Source organism: Protomyctophum parallelum (genome assembly GCF_964188405.1).
Source record: "Protomyctophum parallelum genome assembly, chromosome: 20".
NCBI lineage: Eukaryota > Metazoa > Chordata > Actinopteri > Myctophiformes > Myctophidae > Protomyctophum > Protomyctophum parallelum.
The window spans coordinates 18,037,545-18,054,368 of NC_139718.1; the positions used below are offsets into that span (position 1 = coordinate 18,037,545).

The 16,824-nt window shown below is 43.6% G+C and overlaps 1 protein-coding gene across 3 annotated transcripts in view; it reads right to left on the reverse strand.

Moving 5' to 3' along the window:
- Positions 1-16,759, reverse strand: part of prkd3 (protein kinase D3) — a 99,913-nt gene extending 83,154 nt beyond the window's left edge. For all 3 annotated transcript variants that reach the window (XM_083792413.1, XM_083792414.1, XM_083792412.1), the window contains exons 1-2: positions 16,485-16,759; positions 14,362-15,510 (exon numbers count right to left, since the gene is read on the reverse strand). In XM_083792413.1, the coding sequence (XP_083648539.1) occupies positions 14,362-14,757 (396 nt within the window). In that variant the 5' untranslated portion in view covers positions 14,758-15,510; positions 16,485-16,759. The remainder of the gene's footprint in view (positions 1-14,361; positions 15,511-16,484) is intronic.
- Positions 16,760-16,824: the final 65 nt, after the last annotated feature.

Here is a 16,824-nt window from a genome sequence, read left to right on the forward strand (position 1 = left end):
CTTTACTTGTAACGGAGTATTTCTATATTACAGTATTGATACTTTCACTTAAGTAAAACATCTGAGTACTTTTTCCACCACTGTTGACCTCTGGGTGGGACTCTATATTGAAGGGTGATACTATTTTATCACCAGTTGTTGACATTCTGAAAAGTGTCACACTTTCTGAAGCATGCACTGCAGGAGAGGAGAGGAGAGGAGAGGAGAGGAGAGGAGAGGAGAGGAGAGGAGAGGAGAGGAGAGGAGAGGAGAGGAGAGGAGAGGAGAGGAGAGGAGAGGAGAGGAGAGGAGGAGAGGAGAGGAGAGCAAACTATTGCGGGCTGCTTTGTGTCAGATGGAGTGTATTGTGTTGAGAGACTCGAGGCACGGATCTGATCGGGGGATCAGGTTACCCCAAGCCTAAGCCTGACCTTAACCGCTAACGTTGGGTGAAAGTACAACCAGAGAAACCACTGTACCGTCACAACCGATGGCCGGATCCCTACAAAAAGGACCTGGCCGGCGGCCAAGTCCATGCGGTCGGGTCGTTTAGCGGAGAGAGGGGGAGGGAGCAAGCCTGTATGAAGTCCATACGATACACAGTTATTATAACTTAGTGCATATCTCCCACATCAAACAATGCAGACTGATTCAAATCTAAAGGGGAGGAGGGGGGTTCAGCCAAGAGATGAGATGTCAACCTTGAAGACTTTTAAGAGGTTATACTCGGTATAAGAGACCACATGCAAGCATCTGGAAATTTCATAGCCATCCGACCGGGGCCAGCTTACATCTGCTGGAACATAAAGGCTAAAGGTTCTCAAGAGTTTTAGATGGATTGAGATTTTTCAGGGGGCTAACGAGGATCTTCGATAGAATGCCCTCTTTGTCTCCATTTCAAACCGTACTGTTTTTTTTTTTTAATCATTTAATACCTAAACTATGGCTTTAAGACAGAACCAATGCCAAAACTATCATCTGGTATAATGACGTCACGTCTGTGACCGAACGCAGCAAGCAGTGGCTGGCCGTAATGACTCTAGTCTATCCTCATAGTACCTGGTTAGTGTGAATGTCATCTGGTGGTGCCAAACCACAACCTAAATACTATGAAGAGAACTGTTCTACATGGAGCCTTTTCAGCGTGGAATATGCTCCCTCTATATCTGAGACAAACCAGAAGCAGATTTGCGTTTAGAAAATTACTTAAACATACATTGATGAGTCCTTTATAGATGAAGTTTTGTTTCATTTTTTTAACCTTATTATTATTTTGTTTGTGTGTAAACACTGTATTTGTTACTCGTTGTCTCTGTTAAATGCAGCATGACTTCACTGTTTTAGCTGATAATTAGATCTTGTCTGTTTTAAATTTCAATTATCTGTTTTTATTGTATACATTTTTGTGTGGACCCCAGGAAGACTAGCGACCACTTTGTTAGAAAAAAAATCGTTGACTTTGTTTTTAATTCATGAAAAAAATGCTTTTTTTTATAATTTATATTTTTTGTCCCACGATTTTGTAACCCATTTTTCACCCCTGTGTCAATCATCCTGTGATGTGATCCTGGGCTCTACACACCCTCCGCCAACCTAGGGAGAGCAACGGACTTAACTCATGCTTCCTTCATGCTTGAGTGTCCAAGTTGCTCCTTTACACCTGACAGGGGGGAGTTTCCCTGGTTGGACGTAGCGCGTGGAAGGAACACGTTATTCCAACCAGTTCCTTTCCCCTCCATCAGGCGTCCCGGCTGGCCAGGGTGAGGCAGTTTAGAGACCAGGATTACTGCATGTTTTTGTGAGGGTACCTACCCTAGGGGACACGGGGAGAACATGCAAACTCCACACAGAAAGGCCCTTTCGCCAACCCCGCCTTCGGGTATGGGCAGTTGGGCACTGATGACGCGGAGGAGGAAACACGCCGCCAGCACCTACAGCGCCCCGAGCGGGAATCGAACCCAGGAACTTCTAGCTGTGAGGCGACAGCACTACCAACTGTGCCACCGTGCCCCCCCAAAAAAAATGCTTTTTTTGGGAATGTTTTTTTTAATTGATTTGAAATAAATAAATAATATTTTAAAAAGAAAATGGGAAACTGAAAATGAAGGGACCCATAAACGGGTCCCGACCCAGAGTTTGGGAAACAGTGCTATAGAGTCTGGAACTACACGCCCCGAAAGCCACGAACGGAAGCTATCTGTTCGTCATTTTCGTTCACAAAAATATATTTAAAATAAACATTGTATTTTAGAATTTCCAATTCTGATAAGCAGCAAGCTACATGTATATAGTGCTTCAATTAGTATGATTTATATTAGGACAAATCTGCGTGACTGTCAAGACGAAACGGAAGCGGGGAGGAGGCGTCACATCTGCGTTATCCTCTGATCATTTCCAGAGCTTCCGTTCCGTTGCTCCAGATTGTATGACGGAAGCATTTGAAAACCGTCTGGCTCGCAAGACTATAGTGTGAATGTCTCGTGAATTTCTCAGCAGCATACTTAATTATACGCACATCAACAATGGATGGGCCAATAATGATTATGATATGATATAGTACTTTGTTTGTCGGTTCTGGTTCACACTGAAATGTGTCTTGCGACCCAGCAGCCATGTATGCAGAACACACACATTTGACATAGCAAAACAATATTACACATTTCCCCCCCTATTTCCCATTCCAAGTGCGTTTGTCTTATATGTAACGTCAGCGCCGCTATTCCAAAGCCGCCCTCAGGTAAATTTTTTAACTATTTTCAGCAATGACATATTTGTGGGTGGTTAAGAAAGTTAAGAAAGTGTGGGCACCCCATGCTATAATTATATTATATATAGAGCGTCGCAGTCCCGCCCACGATGAGCGGCCCGGAAGAGACTTTCCCATTCATTTTTCCCATAGACATTTCAGAAAGTATTTATTTAAAGACCTTTAAGCCCCGGACAAAGCCAACTCGGCTCCTAACAAATCATTTTTTCTTTATAATTATTTGTTCAGCCCAAAAAAAATGTTTATTGTCATGATTTGCCAGGAGCCGAGTCAGTTAAAACACATGCACACACCTGTTCACTCAGTCTTGTATACTTCCCCCACTGTGCGTCACCCCAACAAACACAGCAGGTGAGCCTCATCACACTTAAGGAACTCATTACTTTCTCCTGATGAGTTCCTGAGTATTGTACACCTGTGATGTGCCGGTGACAGAAAGGGAGAGACTGGTGGCAAGGAATCTGACCAATTTCAAGTTGGAAGAATGCTGTGGGTCAATTCCCAGCATGCTTCGTTCGCTGTGTAACACTAGAACAAACAAAGGATTCTGGGTGTCCGGGGCATGTTCCTGAAGCAATGGAGACGGACCTGTAGATGGACCTGTATAGTGGGACCTTTTTTTTGCATGCACTTTATTCTATCCTCCTATATTAAAATTGGTTAATGGGACAGAGGGACGGCTGGCGAACCACCACGGCCCGTCACTATGACACTATGGCCCCTTTTCCATCAAAAGAACTTTGGTTCTGGAACTGGTTCCCTTCTAGATTCTTGGAACCGTGGGTGCTCTCACGGAACCGGCGGCCATTTTTTTGGTTCCAGTTCCGAACCAACTTTTAGGGTTCTGAACCAATTAATTTCCATTGGAAACACTCTGGAACTGGTTCAATATTAGGCAGGGGAAAAATAACTGGACCGGTTCAACACCGGTGGAAAAGACTCAGACATCAAGGATCTCCATATATGGGCAGAATGAGCGTCACAATGCATTTTGAGGTTGTACATCGGGTATGTTTTCCGCAACACTGTCATATGAGTGTTTATGAAAACAACATAAAAGATTGAATATGTCCCCCAAGGTTTCTCCCTGACAGCAGCCATCCACAACGATATACAACTTGCTCTGAATCCCACGCTGAGAGAGAGTTCACGCATTAAGACTGTTGGAGCAGAGAGAGTTAAGTAGAAAGACTGATGTCTGTCAGTGAGCGTTCATGTTTGCTGCATGGCTGAGCGGTGAGTCAGTCTGCCAGAACAGAGCAGAGTGGAGGAGGAAACATCACAACACGACCATCGTCTCTCTCCGTGCACATTATCACCAGTGGTGGGAAAAGGTACTCAAAAAGTGTAAAAATCTTTTTAAAAACTAGCAGATCTACAAGCTCACAATGTGTCGCATCGCGACACATTGTGAGCTTGTAGATCGGCTATTTTCAAATGGCCAAAGGTTTATAGGGCTGAAGTGGTTAATGTATGTTTTGTAATATTATGTATGTATTCCCATGCTTTTGTTCTTGCTTAAATGTAAGTCGCTCTGGATTAAGAGCGTCTGCTAAATGCCTAAATTGTAAATTGTAATAATAAAATCAAAATCTTCAGAGTAATCGGTAACTACAGTTTTCAGATAATTGTAGTGGAGTAAAAGTGCAACATTTGGTACTGAGAAGCTACTGAGTAAAAGCACTGAAAACCGGAAATAAGTCAAGTAAAAAAAAAAAAAAAAAACTCAAAATTGTACAGTACTTGAGTAAATGTACTTGGTTACTTAAGTTCCCACCACACTGATTATCACCAAACAAACAACACAACGTGTTTTTGGTGACTGGAGAGGAGAGGAGAGGAGAGATGCTTCCCTGGGCCAGCTGCTGTCAGTGAAACACTGTCTGGATGGATGCCTGGACTGGCTGGCTGGGGATGATGAGGGGAATGTGCGAATAACCGACGAGTCCCTCTGGGGAGCACGCCGCTAGGTGACCAAGGGGCATAGCACCGCGTCCAGCACATTATCGCAATGTTTCCCCAGTTGAATTGCGGGCTGGAAGAGCGAGAGAGAGAGAGAGAGAGACCGCATGTGCTGCACTGCACGTCCTGCACAAGAACCCAGTTTATCGCCGATCTGGCATTCGATGTTTGCTACAGCGTCGTCGTTGCTTGCTGCGCTGGCAACCGACTGCGGAGCGCAAGTTGTTAAAATTCACAGCTGCCTCTTCGGAAAGTATTTTGTTTACTGTATCAGCATTTTAGCTATTCGTAACATACATGTTTCAGAGCATCACAAACTATTTATTTAATCTTTATATAAGACTTTTTTCCTCGTTTCAGAACGCCAGGGTTTAGTTAACGCTGCTCTGTGTAACGTTTCTCTTCCTACCCTGGATTTGAACCGTGGCACCGAATGCCGCGCTACGAGCTTGTAGATCTGCTATTTTTTTTAATCGTGAAAATGTGGTGCAAATCTTTGAATATATATTCTTTCAGAGTGAATGTTTTTAACTCAAATCTTTGCTTCTGGGGCGGGGGGGGGGGGGGGGTCCCTGGAACAACATAGGGTGTCGGATGGGGGTCGGCGGCCAAATACATATAATTCTGGGGCTGCTTGACATGAAATTGTTTGAGAACCACTGAATAGAAATAAGGATAAATTGAATCTTGGTCAAAGTTAGTTTCAGATCCTGTGTCTAGGTGAGACATGAACAAGATCTAAATGTCTCAATAGAAGAGCAGGGAGACCACCCAAATACCACCACCCCCAATTGTATACTCTTACTCTACCTACCGTAACAGATTGGACAAAATTACATGAAAAGAAAGTTAAATAGTGCCGCTTTAAAGGCATTAATTTTCAATGCAAAGGTAGGACATGGGATGGGTTAGGCATTGCATGCACAACGCAACACGTCTGTAGAAGAGATGCAGGGCCATCGGTTTCATGTGCAAAATGAAAAACGTATATTGTACGGTACGTCTACTACAAGCACATTTCAGCTGAATGGTGAAGAGAGAGAGAGAGAGAGAGAGAGAGAGAGAGAGAGAGAGAGAGAGAGAGAGAGAGAGAGAGAGACAGAGAGACAGAGAGACATAGAGACAGAGAGTGAGAGAGAGAGAGAGAGAGAGAGCCCAGTTATATTTTCCATTCATATCAAAGCCATATGGGCAAATTTCATGAGACAGTTCAGGCAGTGTGCACTCACTTGCAGTGGTGGAAAAAGTACTCACATTGTTTTACTTAAGTAAAAGTACCAATACTGCAATGTTGTTACAAGTTAAAGGTATATTCAGTGATTTCACTCAACAAACCTTAGGTTTCGTTTTTGGCTGTGGGACCCAGCCTTTCGTCCAATCAGGATAGAGAGTCAAAAACGAAACCTAAGGTTTTTTGACCCCCAGGGGTTAACTGGGGACAGGGAGGAACTCCTTATATGGCCAGCACACTCTATAGTAGGGAGGATTATCACAACAAAACAAAAAAATAAGTGATATTTGAATTAAGTGAAATCACTGAATATACCTTTAAACTCCGGAATTAAAATTTACTTGAGTAAAAGTACAAAGGAATTACTAATCAAAATGTACTTAAAGTACCGAAAGCAGAATGTCTCATTTCACACATGTATACACATATTTTGCGAATAGCAGAACAGTACAAGTACTGAAATGCTGTAAAATACCTCAGAATTGTACTTACTGTAAGCACAGTAATTTCCACCCCTCTGCTCTCTTGCACCGCCCTCCCGTTCACACCGGTGGGACTAGAATGAGAAACGCACTGCAAAGTACATGGAAAGTACTGTAACCCAGTACATTTACTTACACGTATCAAGTAGTACTGTACTTAACCCATTTAGACCTGAGGCCGATTCTACAAAATGTCTTCTAAATCTGAACATTTCTGAAAAAACCTATCTTTCTATATCAGTGGTTCTCAAACTATTTCATGTCAAGATTCAAGATTCAAGATTCAAGACTTTATTGCCATGTCAACAGAGTTGATTGGAGTTTGTTTCAGTGCACTAAAAACATACATACGATACATACACATATTCACATCACATAATCAGACAGAACACGATACAAAAGTACAGACATCATATGAGGGGGACCAATAAATAAGAAGAATGCAAAACGTTACAATTCATGTTGAATAAATAAAAAGCAAATTCATCACAGTTCATCGTTTTACAAAGCAGCTTCACGCTGTAAAGTGCGAGTGAAAAGAGGGTCAGCATTCAAGAGGCGAACAGCCTCGGGATAAGTGCTGTTCTTGAAGCGGGAGGTATTGCACTTTAGAGACCGGAGTCTCTTACCTGAGGGCAGGGGTGCGAAAAGAGAGCAGGCAGGGTGGGAGGGGTCGGCGATCACCTTCTGCATTCTGCGCTTAGTGCGTATGGTGTAGATAGAGGAGACGGATGGGAGGTCGAGGCCAATGATTTTTGACGCTGTGCGTACCACCCTTTCTAGCCGTTTCCTCTCTAAGACGGTGGTGTTTCCATACCACACTGTGACTGAGAAGACGAGGACACTCTCCACAGTGGCTCTGTAGAAGTGAACCAACGCCTCCCCAGTCACACCGAACTTCTTTAAGAGGCGTAGGAAGTGAAGCCTCTGGTGGGCTTTACTCACTAGTGTTAACTTCCCATTTTAGGGAGCAGCATATAGTGGTGCCAAGGAATTTAAAACTGTCGACCCTTTCGACAGGCTGGTCATCGATAACCAGGGATGGGGGGATAATCCCCTTTTTCCGGAAATCAAAGATAATTTCTTTGGTCTTAGCCAGGTTTAGGATAAGGTTATTCAAAGTGCACCAGTCTACGAGGGCTGCCACCTCGGCCCTGTAGGCTGATTCGTCACCATTTTTAATATAGCCAACGACAGTTGTGTCATCTGCATATTTAAAAAAAGAAACTAATTGAGAATGTGAAATAAAGTCATTGGTATAAAGTGCGAAGAGGAGGGCTGAGAGAACACAGCCCTGGGGGGCCCCAGTGTTAAGAGTCCTGGATTGAGAGAGCATGTTGCCAATCTTAACCACTTGCTTCCTGTTTGACAGAAAGTCTAAAATCCAGAGACAAAGAGAGTGATTAATACCCATGGCCAAGAGCTTATCAAATAATTTGATGGGCAGAATCGTGTTAAACGCAGAACTGAAATCAATAAATAAAACTCTAACATATGTGGCAGGGGCCTCCAGGTGCTGTAGGCAGTGTAGGATACTGTGGAGGCACAGAATCCTCTACAGACCTGTTAGCTCGATAGGCAAACTGGAAGTTATCCATCTCAACATTGGACAGGCGATTACAGACGATGCGTTCAAATATTTTCATTACGACAGAGGTCAAGGCGACAGGCCTGTAGTCATTCATGCCAACAGCATTAGGCTTCTTAGGGACAGGTATAACCACAGCAGATTTAAAACAAGCAGGGACTTTGCATAGTGTAAGAGACCAGTTAAAAATACCAGTAAAGACAGGAGATACCTGTAAGGACCCCAAAAATTATATGTAATATAATTTTCTGCAGAATGCAGAAGGTGATCGCCGACCCCTCCCACCCTGCCTGCTCTCTTTTCGCACCCCTGCCCTCAGGTAAGAGACTCCGGTCTCTAAAGTGCAATACCTCCCGCTTCAAGAACAGCACTTATCCCGAGGCTGTTCGCCTCTTGAATGCTGACCCTCTTTTCACTCGCACTTTACAGCGTGAAGCTGCTTTGTAAAACGATGAACTGTGATGAATTTGCTTTTTATTTATTCAACATGAATTGTAACGTTTTGCATTCTTCTTATTTATTGGTCCCCCTCATATGATACTGTCTGTACTTTTGTATCGTGTTCTGTCTGATTATGTGATGTGAATATGTGTATGTATCGTATGTATGTTTTTAGTGCACTGAAACAAACTCCAATCAACTCTGTTGACATGGCAATAAAGTCTTGAATCTTGACATGAAATAGTTTGAGGGGGTCGGCGGACAATTAATTGTGTAATTGTCCGCCGACCCCCATCTGAAAATATGTTGTTCCAGGGACACCCCAGAAAGCAAAGATTTTTCAGTTAAAAATGTTCGCTCTGAAAGAATATATATTCAAAGATTTGCGCCACACTTTTTTTTTCAAAAATAGCAGATCTACAAGCTCGCTCTGTGCCGCGCTAGATCTGCTATTTTTCAATAGCTAAAGTATAACATAATGCAAGTACAATTATGAGGTATTTGTACTTTACTTGAGTATTTCCGTTTTCCAATAGTTTTACTTCTACTCCACTACATCTCAGAGCCAAAGGTTTTACTTCTACTCCACTACATCTCAGAGCCAAAGGTTTTACTTCTACTCCACTACATCTCAGAGCCAAAGGTTTTACTTTTACTCTACATTTATTTGAAAACTTTAGTTACTATATAGTTACTTTGGAGATTTAGATTTTGATTAGAAAACATACATAACATTAACCACTTCAAGTCCATATACATTTCAGCCATTTGAAAATAGCAGATCTACAAGCTCACAATGCGACGCGACGCATTATGAGCTTGTCGATCGGCTATTTTCAAAAGGTTTTGTTCACATTTTGAACTTGTGGAATGGGACATTCTGCACTATGAGCACTATTTAATTTGAGTACATTTTGATGCCGATACTTACTTTTACTCAAGTGCATTTCGAATCAGAGTATTTTTCTATATTAGAGTAGTGATACTTTTACTTATGTAAAACATTTCAGTACCTTTTCCACCACTGCGTGATGATGATACGTATCATGTGATGTATAAAGTGTAACATGTCACGATGATGATGGATGGGATGATCAAGTGGACACATGTTCGTAATTCATGTACCAGCTTTTACCAAAACAAGTTCTCCCGTGACGATGCATGATAAATGATATGAATTACACCGCGGTTACATGGTAATACGCCGTTATACAGTATAAACAGCGTGTGTCAATGTCCCTTCATAATGAGACAAACAAACCCTCATCCTAGCAGATCTCTAGTAGATAAGAGCATGAATGAGAAACAGAGGTTGTGCATCAGCAATGGTTTTCAGCGGAGTGCTAGACCCAGACTCCAGTACACATCAAAAAGTAGGAATTATGGAAGGAAGCGTTCCTTTTTGGTGTGTGCGAATAAAAAAAGCGTGAGTACTTTGTCCTCCATTTATTTAACATAAGAAGTTCTTTAACCCATTTTGGGCGGGAACCCCTTTTGGTGTTTTAAGCATTATGTTATACTTTAGCTATTGAATAGCAGATCTACAAGCTCATAGCTCATAGTGCGGCACTGAGTGCCGCGCTATGAACTTGTAGGTCTGCTATTTTTGAAAAATCGTGAAAATGTGCCTTAAATCTTTGAATATATTCTTTCAGAGTTTCAGTTTTTAACTCAAATCTGGGGGGGGGTCCCTGGAACAACATATTTTCAGATGGGGGTCGGCAGCATATTACATATCATTTTTGGGGTCCTTGACAGGAAATATTGAGAACCACTGATATAGAAACATGAGGTTTTTCAGAAAAAAGACGGGTTAAGCACACAACCCTATAATCGTCTCTGTCGGGTGGAATATGTCCAAAACTGTTTGGTAAAGTGCCGAACTATGCATATCTTGAGCTTGTAGATCGGCTATGTTTGCCGAATGTTGGCCCCCCCAGGCCAGAATAAAGTAGAGTAGAGTTAGAGTTAGTTAGAGTAGAGTTCAAAGTGGCGTTAAGCACTTTCTTCAAAGCGTCGCATTTCCCACCCCAATGTCCTGTAACACACACAGTCTCAAACACACACACACACACACACACACACACACACACACACACACACACACACACAGTCACACACACACACACACACACACACACACACACACAGACAAACAGATTCTTGCGTCGGTGCCAATGCATTACAGTACAGGGTCCATGTAAATATGAGTAGTGATGAGATTTTCTGCTCCGCCGACCAGAACTTGTTCATAACTAGCTAGTGAGAATCAGCAGACCTCATAAAGAACAACAACATTACCCCGGTCCTCTGGAATGTCAACTTGGCCCAACGTGGAGGCGAAAGGACACAAGACTCTTTGACGGTCTTCACTTCCACTGTGGTGGTTTAACAAGAGGTTCATCCATATAAACTTGCTCCACAGTAATATTACCCTTTTTTAATTATACATCTATTTTATATATACATGTATATATCGTCACTGTCGGGCAGGAACCTCTTATCTCCATATTCAAACTTTTAGATTTTTTTGTAAATTACTTGATCACACTAGCATCAAAAGCATCAAAAGTAGCACATCCACATGCTCAGAATGCGGTGCGTTGCCGCATGAATCAACGCATTTTGAGCTTTGTAGATCTGCTTCCTTTGCCGTTTTTTAATTTGAATCCTGTGGTGTAAAATAACTGTTTTGGACATATGAGGTTTTTCACCCGACAGACTAGTTAGTTGAGATCAGTCATTCATTTGTTACACTTTTTCCCCCCCATACACATCTCTAGGTATAACCATTTAATTATGCCAGTTTACTGTATACAGGACAATAGCTACTGTGAAATCAATATTAGAATGTCCAGTTCTCAACTTCACCAACCTGAAAAGGCTGCTGGTCTCCGCATGATTGCATGCAGCAAACACAATAAAAATAAATGTGTTGATTAGATCAACAAAATTCCTATGACCATTAAGTCGACTAATAATTTCTTTAGTATAGGACAGCTATGTGATTATCTCAGACGCCAAAATGGCTGTGGCTGGCCTTTCTAAATCGCAGATGCCGCTTGGTGATGAAAGTGCATTTTTCCTATCCATCTTGTTTGGTTCAATCAAGGACAATTAAACACACAAATAGAGTGCCGCTCGTCCTCGTTGGTGAGATGTGAGATGCCACCGTGAGATATGCCATTTCATTAACTCAGAGGCTTGGATCAAATATTAATCCAACACACCAACCACCGTACGTGAGCCAGACAGGCATGTGAGTGTGTGCGTGTGTGTGCGTGCGTGCGTGTGTGCATGCTGCAGAACCAGAGAGAAACGGAAATCCAAAAGTGCAAGGGTTCTAAAGCATGAACATGCGTTCACGAACGAGCTCAAGTCAACCCTGAAGCTGAGATAAGTCTAAACAGATCTGATTCATATTTTAATATCTAAAGAATGACAGTTCCATATATATATATATATATACGGTATTAAAACACAAATTCAAAATGCACCTGAAGGTGCCATCCTGCACAAACAAACTAGGGTTAGGCGATTGTATTTTTCCATATTGTGATTTGTTAATGTGATTCACGTCGATAAAATAATCGCTGGTACACGATAAGATTGCCAGGGGTCGGCGGGGGAATGTTATCATGTCATATAGCAAAGATTTACTATGCATGTCGTGCATAGTAAATCCTCTAACACTCACCATGATGAGTGTTAAGAGGAATTGGGCGTTGCGAAAGGGATTGCATATGTTTATTTGGTTTTGAGACTGAGTTGGACCTAACAGTATGACTTGCAGAGACGAAGAGATTTATTTGAGAGGTGTGGAGTTTAATTAGAGACCATTATTGGAGTAAATAAACCTCTATCATCTATTATTACAGGTGGAGTAAAGTTTCGTCATAGCAGAGAGCTCAGTGTAGTCAATGCCATAACGGACGGTCCTTACGTGTAAAACGAAACTAAACCGTAACCTATTGCATTTGGGAATATTATGTGTTTTAACTTTTTACCCAAAAAAACGATTGATTTCATAACAATGCCATACTCCTATGGAATGCAGAGCAACGTTTTGCTGAGCAGGCAACTTAAGAACCAAGATGCGGGTCGGAGATAATGCCATTCTATTGTCAATCGGGGGGGAAAAAATCCTAAAACCAACATCTCTTTCATTATGTTACTTGTTTGACCTTGACCTTTGATTGTCACTTTAGCTTTTTCTACCCAAAAGTTAATCATCTCCTCTCTGGGCAGTCTAAATCATCATAGATCCAGCAGGTTACTTACTACCGCCCCAGCCTTACTTCACACATGTCTGCTCCTGAAACCCACAGAAATGTAGCCTACAAACACAATAAAAGTCTCAGTCCACAGTGTCTGTCAACAGTACCCGACTGTCAGCACAGAGACTGGAGACAAGCATAAAGCTGGTTCCAAATGTCCATGCACTTCAGACTGCCTCTCCACCAAAAGCTAATATCCACTAAATGCTAATACCGCCCAGCCCCAAAAGCACCCATCTACCACCCCCTTCCCTCCCAAGCCTGTCAATGCCAAAGATAATGACACAGGTTACTTTTACAGCCTTCGATGTGCGAACAAAAAATAATGTCAACAGTTTAGGTTTTGAGTCACTTTGTCTGATACTGTGTATACACACTGGATACTGTAAATATTGTATAGATGTTTGCCTTTCTTTTACCCCCCCATATACCGGTACACAAGATGCAACAATAAAGAACTTTGAATGCTGGCCTGCCATCAGACAGGCGTTAATTCAGGGGATGTCCTCCTCATGTCTGGCCTGTGTTCTGGTGAAAATAAGCTAAACGATGACATCAAGCCAAGGATGTCTATAGACCAAGCTAAACCACAGAGTAGCTGTATATGCAAGCAGCCATGTGTGCATATGTGCACGCGCGTTGTGTGTGTGTGTGTGTGTGTGCGCAGCTAGCTCCACAATGCCACAATGTAAACCGGTGCTACTGGACCATAAACCTTATAGCAGGGGCAGCGTCAGAAGAACTTCTGTGGCGTTTAGGCTCATTCCGAGGGCACGAGACCCAGATGTGTGCTTTTTATGAAAACCAAACCCAAACAAAAGAATACGGCACATGAAGACGACCAAACATCCACCCGGCTGTTTCGCCCCGCTGCCTTCGAAAACAAGTTAATTACAGTCTGGATACATGTGTTTTGGAGAACTTTTAAACTTCTGCCACTTCAAGCCGACTCAGGCAAAGGACCTTCCACTCAGAACAGAAGATTCTTGAGTGAAGGATGCTCCAGAAGGAAAAACATTTTTCCAAAGCAGTTTAACCTCTGAAACCCTATATATACTTTGTTGACCAGAGTCTACCAGGGGTCTTTACTAAAGCCTCCTCCCTGTGACCCTCTACACCAAATTGCTTTGCCAAAAATAGCCGATCTACAAGCTCACAACATGCCACCCTGAGACACGTTATGAGCTTGCAGATCAGCTATTTTCACGTTCATGCGGTTAACTGTGAAATGATAAATGGTTCATCTTTCCAACGCCTTTATCCAGATCACTTTACACATTGTGCATTACATTCACACCATGACGGTGGACCATGCAAGACGACCAACTATTAACGAGCAGTTAAGGGTTCAGTGTGGGAGATAATGATGAAAATCATGAATGTCCAGCATTCAAATTCAAAAGTAGCAAAATTAGCAGATCCACAAGCTCGAAATGTGTCGCTTCGCACCACATTCCGAGCTTGTAGATCTGCTACTTTTGTTGCAGTATGATCAACTACGTAGGGCGTTAATTAAAAAAAAACACAAAAAGTTAGAATATGGAGATGGGAGGTTTCTGCCCCAACAGCAACAAAATGCTAACCGAAAGTGTGGTTCTCTAGCGAGACGAAGAAGAGGGGCTCTTTTCGCTTACCTTCTGGTCGACGATGGAACACACCAGGTCCTTGACGGAGGACAGGGACAGGTCGCTGGCCTCCAGGTTCACCGTCTCCCGGGTCAGGCCGATCTGGAGCAGGAACGACACGCCCCCGGGCAGCGAGCTACGGGAGTTGGTGGGGCTGGGAGCGCTGTGGTGGCTGTGGCAGTGGCTGCCATTGGACAGCCGCGCGTACACCAGGGGGGTGCCCGGGGGGGGCGGGCCCACCACCGGGCCCGCCGGCGGGCTCGGGGACAACGGGGACAACGGAGACGGCGGGGCGGGCCGCGGCACCGGAGGCGGAGAGGACGGAGGAGGGCGGTGGTGCTGCTGCTGCGGGTGGAGCGAGTGGAGGTAGGCTCGGGGTAAGGAAGGGGGAGAGGAGGCAGACATTGAGGAGTTTTAGTCTCCCGAGTCCCGGCCCGTCGGCGAGGTGGTGAAACTAGGATGACGGAAGCGGGGGTCGCTCAGCGGTGACACGGACGCCCGGCGGAACCAACCGTCGCTGGGTCGTCTCTGCTAACGGGGAGGACCTCCGCGGTCCTCGAGGGAGTCGGGCGAGGATATTGCAGCATGGGTTCTACCGCACCGCCAGAACCGGACCTTCTCATTGGTGTCAGACGGGCGCCCGGAACTATAGTGGGCAAAGCAAATTTGACACGTGTGGCAGTCAACTCCAGGGCAATTAACGCCAGGATGGGCGAGAGGTAAACCCCACCGTATACGTAGATACAGTGCGGCGCGACAGCTTTAGACAACAACAACAACACTGCGGAGCTCAAGAAGACCCTGATGCTAGATAGGAGAGTGTGGAGGAGGGCAGTGATTCAGGAGGAGTCCCGAGTGGGTGTTGGATAGACCACGCTCTGCCATCGGATCTAGCATCCTTTGATGTGATGTCACTCTGAACTGACGTGGTTGGGGGGTGGGGGGACTGGACTCAGACAAAGGTGTGATGATGACAGCTCATTTCCTGTGATGTTTGGGTTCACTCGGGTGGACAGAGTGGATGGATGGAGAGAGAAGAAGGTCTTCTCCCAGAGCAGAGCAGCTGCAGTAAATCACCACTCATTCCAAACCTTCATATCTTGGACTGGTTCTCCGTCTCCTTGCTGAAGTCAGTAATCCACTCCGACCACAGGAAGCCTGTCACCCCAACACACACACACACACGCACGCACGCATGCACGCACACACACACACACACACACACACACACACACACACACACACACGCTGCTATTTTGGTAAAAGTGATAAAACACAAAAAGGTATTCATCATATACACTTGAACACACACAAATAATGATTGGTGCAAATTACAAGGCTATCGCCACTGTTATTTTGTAGAAACCACAGCTTGTAGGGTGTAGAAAGTTGGTCAAAGGGACTATCAATAAACAACATTATGGAACGGTCTCTTTTTTGTATCGCTGAAGTCAAATTCCCATTTCAGACTGTGTGACGAGACATTTGATAATGATACATAATGTGTCAAAGGTTGCTTTAGTAGGGAATAAACACACAGACGTTGTGTGACAGTCGTATGTAACGCAGTTGTTCCCAAAGTTATACATTTTTCTCCTCCTTTAACTCTGACAGCATACAAAAGGAACCAAATGGACCCCACTCTGAGGGTCCATTTGGTTCCTATTTTGTATACTGTCAGTCTGTCAAGACCTATAGACTTGTAAAGGGTCAATTTTAGAAGCCACTTTGAGAACCACTGCTTATTATTGGTGTAGCCAATATAGATTTTTTTTAATGTTTACAACAAGAATCAGGAATTCAAACTCGAGCAACATCTGGAATCAAGGCTTCTTCTTCTTGAAACATCTGGACCCCTCCCACTTTCGATTGGATTTGCTGGCAGAACTGAAAAGCGACGAAGTACCGAACGAACTCCCCAGCAAAACAAGTTATACAAGAACCTCAGACAGAGTCCTCCACACTTACACACACACATCATGCAGTCACACACACTAAATAAAAACCCACCACAGCAGCAGATATAAAGCATGGTTTCCACGGATCCACGTTCCTACGTTCTTCTTCTGCTATTGTTAACAACAACAAAAATGTCGCTTTAAAACAAAGTGTTTGAACAGTTGAACTCTTACCTTCGCACTGAACGGAGGGAGGTTTTCTTTCCATTGTAAACTGAGCGACAAAAACTTTGCAAGTTCCACCAAAAAAAAGTGACGAAAGGAAAGCGGGAGAGTCTGCAGTTTTATTCAGTAAACTTTTGAACATAAACTACGACATTAAACATGCACTGTACGAGATAAAGAAACACCTTTACGTGTCGCCGTTCCTTCCTAAAATAATCAATCCGTAGGCTTATCTTTTTATTCGCGGTTGCCAGATTGTAAATTCATGCGCATCTTATTATCCCTCCAGCTGTGACTACTCCCCCTGGCTTGACGAGGAGAAAATCAGCGAGAGAGGACAACACCGCCC